General features: G+C 45.3%; 1 protein-coding gene across 23 annotated transcripts in view; it reads right to left on the bottom strand.

Moving 5' to 3' along the window:
- Window positions 1-445: 445 nt before the first annotated feature.
- NCOA6 (nuclear receptor coactivator 6) overlaps window positions 446-10,439 on the bottom strand; it is a 102,041-nt gene continuing 92,047 nt past the window's right edge. For all 23 annotated transcript variants that reach the window (XR_011379932.2, XR_016216607.1, XR_011379934.2 and 20 more), the window contains one exon: window positions 446-1,018. Coding sequence is in view for 17 of the 23 variants with exons in the window: in XM_017341664.4 (XP_017197153.2) it covers window positions 975-1,018 (44 nt within the window). In the remaining 6 variants the exon portion in view is untranslated. The remainder of the gene's footprint in view (window positions 1,019-10,439) is intronic.

Genomic DNA, 10,439 nt, shown 5'->3' with positions numbered 1-10,439 from the left:
CAGTCCTGCCGATCAGTCTTGGCTAGCTCCTGAACGGAGCCGATGTAAAACACAGTTGTTTTGGAGCAATCAATTATGTATACGCAGAAGCAGACTTATGATGGGGAGAACAGGTGCCATCTGCGTTGCTGACAGCTTCTGGTCCCTAAAAAAAACCCCTGTGACCTTTGATCCTCTAAATTGATTTTGTTATTTGCAACCAAAAGAAATTAGACCAAGATATACCACACTACCTGTACTGTGCTGAATAGGGCTAGTTTTTCAAAGGCAAGAGTAAGCTGAAGAGCAAGTGTGTGCATTTTCCTCAACTTGCCAGGTGAGCAGCTCAGGTGCAATGGGACCGGATGGGAATCTAACGCTCAAAGAAGGCGGTGTTTACTAATTTATGGTCCAGTCCAGAGGGCTTGCTCACCCAATAACCCCTTATCAATAACATAGCTTTATGTTCTATGACAATGACATTTATTGAACACATTCAGTATTTCACATTGTACAAATCCTTAGATTCTCTTTATTCACTGGTCCATTTCTACAACAAATACATCCAAAACACTATATAATAAAATTATTTACAACGTTTCCAAATGAGAAGATTGCTTTTGCCCCCACTACTGCTATTCACACACAGTACACTTCCACAGCACAATACATCATTAAAAGACCTAAAAATGCTCACCCTGTACTCTAGGCTGCTTAGGAAATGTGAAAACTAATAACATTTATAATGGTATTAGCTCCTCACAATACATGGCAACATTTTAGAAACCTTGAACTTCATCTTGCAACACCAAAAGGGCTCAACAACCCTGCTTTCCCCCATTGCACTTTATGAAACAGGCTGCAGGGACTAGGAAAAGGGCCACATTATTAAAAGGACTAACTGTACAGAAATGGATTTAAAAAAGTCACAGCTCAAAGTTGCTCTTTGTAAAATTCACACACATTTACAAGTATCAAGTCGCCGTCCAGCTTGTTTACTTGGATTTTCTTCGCTTAGATTGCACCGCACTGGTTACATCTGTGGAGAGAAAGAAGGGACCTGTTCAGCTGAAGCAGCTTTTTTTTTTTTTTAAAGATTTATTTATTTATTTGAAAGAGCTACACAGAGAGGAGAGGCGGAGAGGCGGAGAGGCAGAGAGAGAGAGAGAGAGGGAGGGAGGGAGGGAGGTCTTCCATCCTCTGGTTCACTCCCCAAATGGCCTCAATGACGGGAGCTGTGCCGATCTGAAGCCAGGAGCCAGGAGCCTCTTCTGGGTTTCCCATATGGGTGCAGGGGCCCAAAGACTTGGGCCATCTTCTACTGTTTTCCCAGGCCATAGCAGAGAGCTGGATCGGAAGTGGAGCAGCCGGGACTCAAACCGGCGCCCATATGGGATGCCGGCACTGCGGTGGCGGCCTTACCCGCTATGCCACAGCGCTGGCCCCGTGAGGCAACTCTTTACAGCAATGCCCTAAGGCCGTCCACAACAGCGAGCAGGAACCTAACCCTTTTAGACTCTGAATCCATCTAAGGGGCACTCAGTGCAGAGGGTGTCACAGGCTTGGTGAGAAGAGACTGTGGCTCACTAGGGCCTAGCAAGTGAAGAAATGCAATACTGGTGAGAAAAGTGGAGTGGAGAGAGCCTTTTAAGTTGCACAACTGACCCCATGATCTGTCTCACCGGTTCCCATCAACCAGAACAGTGTGGATAGATAAAAATGATGGTACATTTGATGAGAAATCAATGAATGATGCCACATGTGAGTAAATCAGCTAGGAAAACCAGCCTTTGGAACCCTTTTGCAGCCAAGGTTTTTTTGTTTTGTTTTGTTTTTGAGCGACAGAGTGGGAGAGAGAGAAAGCATGAGCAAGCAAGACACAGAGATATCTTCCATGCTGGTTCACTCCCAAAATATCCACAACAGCTATGTCCGAACCAGGCCAAAGCCAGGAGCTGGGAACTCAATCCCAGGTATCCCACGTGGGTAGCAGAGATCCAGTTATTTGAACCAGCACCTGCTGCCTCCCAGGGTATATATTAGCAGGAAGCTGGAATCAGAAGCAGAGCCAGGGCTCGAACTCAGGCACTTTGAAATGGGACATGGATGTTCCTAGTGGCATCGTAACCCCTGTGCTAAAGGCCTGCCCCCAAGCCATTGTTTTGAAGTAAGGAACTCTGTTTTGTCATACTATGTCAAAGTCACAAATCAGCATGCCCATGGACTTTGGTCAGCAAGTGTCAACAGTGGCCTAGCCAGGTGCAGCTAAGCTACGGACGCATCCAGGCAAGGACACACATGAAGGACGAGCAATGGCCTGGTCTCCCTCAGGGAAACCCTGGGTGATGCATAACAGGGTCACAGTGGCCAAAAGGGAAGCACTGTGCTTTCATTCCTTTCATTTCTCTTGTACTATCGATGTTTAAGTCAATCAATTTAATTTTATCCCATATTTAGACCATATTTCTCAAAAGCTTCACACAAAGTTCTTTTATGGCAGAGTATAATGAATAGCTTAAAGCTCTCCAAATGTAAACATTTCTTTAAAATCTCAAATTTTTTTAAAGAAACATTTATTTACTTGAAAGGCAGAGTGAGAAAGAGAGGAGAGGGAAAGAGAGAAAAGGAGAGGATGAGCTCCCCTATCCCTTTGTTTATTCCTCAAAGGACACAATGGCTGGGGTTGGGAGTGGGATGCAGGGGGCGGAGCTGAGAGCAAGAAATGCAACCTGGTTCTCCCACGTGGGAGGCAGTAACCCATCACCTGCTGCCTTGCAGGGTCTAAACTGGCAGGAAGCTGGAATCCGGAGCTGGAGTTGGGAATTAACTCGGTTCTCTGATGTGGGACTCACATCTTAACCACTAGGCTAAATGCCCACTTCATACTCTACTGACTTTAAAAAGTCATGCTTATTTTTCATGCTGTTCTACAGTGAAAAAAAATTTAAAAAATATTTCTCATCAAACAAGGAAAACATGCTTCTTTCTGTTAATAGAAGCAGATTTATTTATCTCATCTCTAAGAAAGTAGGCTGAACTTTTTTTTTCTCATTTTATTTGAAAGGCAGAGAGAGAGAGAGAGAGAGAGAGAGAGAGAGAGAAAGAAAGGGGAAAGAGATTGCCCTTCTATCTGCTGGTTCAGCCCCCAAATGCCTGTAACAGGTCAGAGCTGGGGTGACAGAAGCCTAAGTACCTGAGCTAGTACCTGCCCAGTCTCCCAGGATGCATGCAAGTGCAGGAGTCAGAACTTGCACGAAGCACTCTGATATGGGATGCGGGCATCCCTAGCAACGACTTAACTGCTGTGCCCAACACTTGCTCCAGGCTGAATTTTCTGACGGTGTATGTTAAGTTCAATATTTTAGGTACCTTTTCTTCTGTCATAATATTTTGAGAACCCAGGCCCCTAAAATATGTAGATGCAAAAAGCAAAAATTATATTACTCTGTTACTGCCAAGGAATAGGCCTATATGACTTTCCCAGAGGTGACCTGTACAGTATTTTTAGGTTTCTGTTGGTGGACATTTCAATATATGCAAGGGTAATTCAAAAAGTTCATGGGAAGTGGAATGTAAAAGTGTTTCTTTTATTCAAAAAAATTTTTAAAAATTTATTTGAAAGAGAGAGGGAGAGGAAAGAGGAGGGTGATCTTTCATCTGCAGGTTCACTCCCCAGGTGGCTGCAACAGTCAGGGCTTGGGCCAAGCTGAAGTCAGGAATTCTACCTTAGAGCCCTACATGGGCAGCAGGGGTCCAAGTACCTGGGCCATCTTCTGCTGCCTTTCCAGATGCACTAGCAGGGAGCCGGAATGGAAGCAGAGTAGCCATGGCTCAAACCGGCACTCTGATATGGTGTGCTGGCATCACAAGTGGTGGCTTAACTTGCTGCTCTACAATGCTGGTCCCTGGTGCAACAGCTTTTGAAATCAAGGCATACTTGTGCATCTTCTTACTGGGAGGTCATATTGCCTGTCATGTGGTAAGACCCACCTCTGATCTAACCCATCAGTCTTACTAGTCAGAGGAGTTAATCTGACAGGATGTTGGTAATGGTGTTATTTTAATTTATATAAATGAACTAAGAGGTTCACACAGCCCATGACACTCCCTATAATTTAACTGTTTATGTCTTGCCCTCTTAGCTTCATTTTCACTGTAGCAAAACTTGTCATTTCTACTAAAAAAGATAAAGGATTTTATCTTGGCAGTCTTTATTCTTAGAAAAATATCCATTAATTGGGTCAGCTTTGGAAACTTGTTTTTGATATGGAAGATGAAGTGATGAGTCTGAGAAACTTGCACGTGGCTGGGAACGAGGCAGGGAGTAGACAGAGAAGCAAAGCCACTAAGGCTCCCCCTCCTTCCTCGCCTGTTCCCATCTGTCAGTGCTGCTGAGCGCCCAGTGCACTGGCAGGCTCCTCAGGGATGAATCAATGAGGGGGCTTCCAGAAAACAACGGATCCCTGCTGGAAACAGACAAGGAAAATCACCTTTCGGATACTGGGGCAGGGGGAGCAGTGGTGAAAGATATGCTTTTATAGTTCCAAGGGGGGAAATACACATTTTAAACTAATTTTACAGTCTCTGTCGTCTTCCTCAGCTAAATGTAGCAAATCTGGGTCACAGAGCAAAGTCACTTTTCATTCTTAAGTCCAAAAAGATGAGTTTTAAAATTTCTGTGGCTCAATTTTGTACTACCTTCAAAACGAGACTGCTCAACCACTCCAATGAACACAATGAGAGAATCGAGAGGCAAAGCATTGTGGGGAAGTGTTGGCATGCCCACATGTCGGAGTGCCCAATGGCACAGTTAGCACACATGTTCTGGTACAGTTCCTGAAGGCTGTCTGGCCTATCTGTGGATAATCCTTCCATTGCCCACAATCACCACTGCACTGCCCAAATTAAAAGACTAACACTGGTGCCGTGGCTCAATAGGCTAATCCTCTGCCTTACGGCACCGGCACACCGGGTTCTAGTCCCGGTCAGAATGCTGGATTCTGTCCCGGCTGCCCCTCTTCCAGGCCAGCTCTCTGCTATGGCCTGGGAGTGCAGTGGAGGATGGCCCAAGTGCTTGGGCCCTGCACCCACATGGGAGACCAGGAGAAACACCTGGCTCCTGCCTTCGGATCAGCGTGATGCGCCGGCCGCAGCGCGCCAGCCACTGGAGAGTGAACCAATGGCAAAAGGAAGACCTTTCTCTCTCTCTCTCTCACTGTCCACTCTGCCTATAAAAACAAAACCAAAACAACTAATAACAACCATCCCCCGCAACATAACTGCTAAAATTTTCTTCAGCTTTTTAATCCTTAAAGATTTGACAAAGTTAGTGTCTTCACAAATATACAAACAATTCAAAGACTAGTAGTACTGTCAGATAATTTATATTCATGTTTCAGAACCAAGTAGCTGGTAAAGAACTGGGTCAGTAATGGTCATTCTGGTGGGTATATATATTTATTTGAGGGTTCTATGAAAATCTGAGGGAAATGAAATTAAAAGATAAGGTTAGAGGTGGGCATGTCCTATAGTCAAGATGCCAGTTAAAATGCTCAAATCCCATTCTAAAGCACATGGGTGTGATTCCCAGTTCAGGCTCCCAATTCTAGCTTCCTATCAATGAACACCCTGGGACAGCAGGTGTTGGCTCAAATGCCACCCACATGGGATACTTGGATTGAATTTCCAGCTCCTGACTTCAGCCTGGCTGGGCCACTGGAGGTATCTGAGAAATGACTCAGAGGATGTGAGCTCCGTCTCTGTCTCTCTGCCTCTTGAATTTAAATTTTATTTATTTATTTATTTTTATTTTTGACAGGCAGAGTGGACAGTGAGAGAGAGACAGAGAGAAAGGTCTTCGTTTGCCGTTGGTTCACCCTCCAAAGGCCGCTGCGGCCGGGGCACCGTGCTGATCCGAAGCCAGGGGCCAGGTGCTTCTCCTGGTCTCCCATGCAGGTGCAGGGCCCAAGCACTTAGGCCATCCTCCACTGCACTCCTGGGCCACAGCAGAGGGCTGGCCTGGAAGAGGGGCAACCGGGACAGAATCCGGAGCCCCAGCCGGGACTAGAACCTGGGGTGCTGGCGCCGCAAGGTGGAGGATTAGCCTGTTGAGCCGCGACGCCGGCCGCCTCTTGAATTAAAAAAAAAAAAAAAAAAAAAAATCCTATGGGCTTTACCTTCCAAATTTTAGAAACTGTCTTGCTCTTACTCACTTTGTGTGCTCTTACTACTTCTACTTAAAATGTCTATGTAATTGTAAAAAATTCTGGAAAGTTTCAAAATTTGCATAGCTGGATTCTAAATGATACTACAAGAGTACAGTTTCAGGCTGTCATTGTTCAGGGATTTCCCCTACAAGATGTATCTAATTATGCTCATTTGCATTTTGCAATAACATGTTTGGTTTAAATAAGTACATTTGTATATCCAGCAGTTTTTTAGATAGTTGTTTCTCAAGTCACTGGCTGCATGAAGGGTATGGCACTCACCCACTGAGCTGTCTGAGGCACCTGAGGGCCTACCCAAGATATCCACAGCTACCAGTGGTCTTGGTTGCTGTGAACTTCCCTTCTATTAACATACTTTCTCTGGGTGCAAATTTATGCTTTGAATTTCTTTCTTTTTGACAGGCAGAGTGAGAGAGAGAGAGAGAGAGAGAGAGGTCTTTCTTTTCCATTGGTTCACCCCTCAAGTGGCCGCTATGGGTGGTGCACTGGGTCGATCCAAAGCCAGGAGCCTCCTCCTGGTCTCCCATGGGTGCAGGGCCCAAGGACTTGGGCCATCCTCCTCTGCACTCCCGGGCCACAGCAGAGAGCTGGACTGGAAGAGGGGCAACCGGGACAGAATCCAGAGCCCCAACTGGGACTAGAACCCGGGGTGCGGGCACCGCAGGCGGAGGATTAGCCTAGTGAGCCACGGCGCCGGCTGAATTTCATATTTTTAAGTATTGGTCCTTTCTCCCAGTTGAGAAATACCATATAAAAACTATAAATAGAAGAGTATTAACAAAGGTAACGATTGAAAAATTATTTCTCTAATAATGGTGAATTCATCATGTCAGGAGGTACAACTATTCATCTGCATGTTTGTAAACAACAAACCTGATCAAGTGTCTCAAAAAAGAGGCTCACTGATTTTTGGGAGCAATTTTTGTGTCTGTAATTAAAAGCAGGGAGAAGGGGCAGGCATTTTAGCCTCACAGTTAAAAGGTCTGTGTCCTATATCTGAGCACTTGGGTTTGATACCTGGTTCTGGCTCTCAATTCCAACTTCCTGCTAATGCAGACCTGGGAGACAGCAGTAATGCCTCAAGTAATTGGGTTCCTGCCACCTCTGTGGGAAACCTGGATGGAGTTCTCGGCTTCCAGCTTTGGCTCAGCTCAGCCCCGGGTTGTTGTAGGCTTTTAGGGAGTGAACCAACCCAACCCCAGCTGTTGCAGGCATATGGGGAATGAACCAACAGATAGGGTGCTCTTTCTCTCGTTTATCTGTGTCTCAAATAAACACACAAATAAACAAAAGTGGGGGAAAATACCCAAACAACCAAACAGAGAGTGACCAACACACTGTGTGGGACTCCCTGGACCTGCCCAGAAATCACCCTTCCCATCTGCTCCAGTCAGGCGGGCCTTGGCCAGCATGATGTAAGCAAACTCCACTTTCATAGCTGGAGCATAGTTAATGTCCCTGGTTCCCTAACAAGACAAAAGTAACAATATTTCTCATTATAAACTTCTCATATTGCTCAGCTGTCTAGATTTTTTAGGAAAATGCAGATTGTTTTCAGTTTTGTTGGCACACATTTGACCAAAATCTTAAGTGTGAATAGGAAAAAGTCCGTTTTCTTCTAAAAATTTAGAAAGTACTGATTCTGCAGGAAGATACTCTGTGTTTAAAATACTGACCACAACACACATCTCCAAGTCTGAGATGCATAAATTTTAGAGGTCAGCTTGATATTCTGTGATCACTTTATGCTTATGGTTCAAGCACAATCACAGTAAGTTATTTTTTTAAAGATGGTAAGATAGATTTTAGTCAAGGGAGCCTGTAGCAGCAGGTATAGGGAACACGGCAATGGGGTATTGCAGTGGGAGAGAGAAATTGGACACAAAATCTCCAATAAGCTATTTTATGACTTTTTGGAAACAATACAGCATTTTTGGGATACAATATAGAATAATGTATATATTTATTATTTAATTTGGATCCAGGAACTCTAACACTTAAAAACCAAAAGAGCTATGGCACTCATTTCAACTTAGAGAATTGTGGCTGCTTCTTCTAAGTCAAGTGCAAAACATGGATGAGATAGGCATCCCACCAGGATTACTAATACCTTGGAACCACGAATTTAAGAGTACAGGCAAAGCAGATTCCAATCTTCTATCTTTTATTGGCTGACAGGTCTCTGCAAAGAGCTCTAATTTGAGCGACTTGTAACTGTCCCAGCTGCTCGTAAGATTAATTAGAGTACACTGTAAATGATACCTTTAGGACCTTGAGGCTCTGGTCCAGGTTCCAGAAACCTGGTGTGACACCTCTAAAGGTCAATACTTCTTTTCTGTTTTAAAGATATCACACATGGGGCCAGCACTGCGGTGCAGAGGGTTAAAGCCCTGATCTGCAGCGCTGGTATCCCATACGAGTACTGGTTCAAGTCCTGGCTGCTCCACTTCAAATCCAGTTCCCTGCTAGTGTGCCTGGGAAAGCAGCAGAGGATGGCCCAAGTCTTTGGGCCCCTGCATCTACGTGGGAGACCCAGAAGAAGCTCCTGGCTCCTGGTTTCAGATTGGCTCAACTCTGGCCGTTGTGGCCATTTGGGGAGTGAACCAGTGGATGGAAGACCTCTCTCTCTGTCTCCACTTCTCCCTGTAACTCTTTCAAATAAATAAAATAAATCTTTAAAAAAAAAAAAAGATTTCGTATACACTTGGGGCTGGCGCTATGGTATAGGAGGCTAAGCCTCCACCTGTAGTGCCTATATCCCATATGGGTGCCAATTCACATCCCGGCTGCTCCTCTTCCAACCCAGCTCTGTGCTTATGGCCTGGGAAAGCAATGGAAGATGGTCTAAGTGCTTGGGCCCCTGCACACACGTGGGAGACCCAAAGGAATCTCCTAGCTCCTGGCTTTGGATTGGCTCAGCTCCAGCCATTGTGGCCATTTGGGGAGTGAACCAACATATGGAAGACCCTCTCTCTGTCTCTCCTTCTCTCTGTCTGTAACTCTACCTCTCAAATAAATAAAATCTTAAAAAAAAAAAAGATACCACAAACCACATTGTACAGCAAAGATCTTAATCCTTTGGGAAAATGAGGGAATACAAGAACATGCAGAAATGTGGGGAAGCAGATTTTCCCCATAAACTCCAGGAACCTTCCCTGTCACGGTCTAAGTTTAGTATTTTCATAGACTGCAAGGCTTGCTTCCTTCCAAAGAAGTTTCTCTTAAGGGATGGATTCCTAGGGAGGAGGAAGAAAGTTGTTGCCTTCATTTCAGCAATAATAGTGAGAATATCTAAGAAGATTCTTTTATTTTTAAAAAATTTATTTATTCAAAAGGCAGAGTGATGAGGGAAGGGGGGGGCAGAGAGAGAGAGAGGGAGAGGGAGAGAGGGAATGAGGAAGAGAGGGAATGAGGGAGGGAGAGACAGAGAGAGAGAGAGAAAGAGAGATATGTTCTATTCACTGGTTCACTCTCCAAATGCCTGCAATAGCTGGGGCTGGGCCAGGCAGAAGCTAAAAGCCAGGAACTCCATCCAGGTCTTCTACATGGGTGGCAGGGAAACTAGGTCCTTGAGCCATTATCTGCTGCCTTCCCCAGTGCTTTAGCAAGAGGCTGGATTAGAAGCAGAGTATCTGGGACTTGAACCAGGACTCCAATACGGGATGAGGGTGTCCTAAGCAGTGTCAATCTGCTATGCCACAACACCTAGCCCATCTAAGAGGATTCTGCCTGTGGTGTACACAGCATGCCTGGACAAGAAAGAAGGCCTCCCTTCCTGTCCCACTCTCCCAGCAGGCTGAGGTAAGGCAGTGTTACTTTGTACACCTCTGTTTTACCTGTATATGACCTGCAGACCTGTGTCTCACTACTGCAGAGTCTTGTGAGCCATCATGACAATCCTGCCCAGAAACATGACCTGTCAAAAACAGCTGAGTCCTCAGGCCAGTGTCTGGTGTCTGATATTGGTATACCAGAAGCCCTAGTCTTGAAGTTGGCATTCCAGTGGAACTTGACCAGCTCTCAGCATTCTGGCTGATAAAGGTCTTGGCTAGGATCCCAGCTCTTGTCCAAACTGAGCTACTCAAGCTCAGTGCATTTCCTCAGATCTGGGCCTTTGAACACGCTGTACCTTTTGCCTAGAATATTCCACGCAATCCTCATAGCCTGGTTAATGCCTCCTTGTTTTTCAAGTCTCAGCTCAAACATCATTTTCTCCACAAAGGCTTCTCTGAC

Source organism: Oryctolagus cuniculus, chromosome 11 (genome assembly GCF_051225735.1).
Source record: "Oryctolagus cuniculus isolate XC-2025 breed Fujian yellow rabbit chromosome 11, ASM5122573v1, whole genome shotgun sequence".
Lineage (NCBI taxonomy): Eukaryota > Metazoa > Chordata > Mammalia > Lagomorpha > Leporidae > Oryctolagus > Oryctolagus cuniculus.
This window is presented reverse-complemented; position numbering and strand designations above follow the sequence as displayed.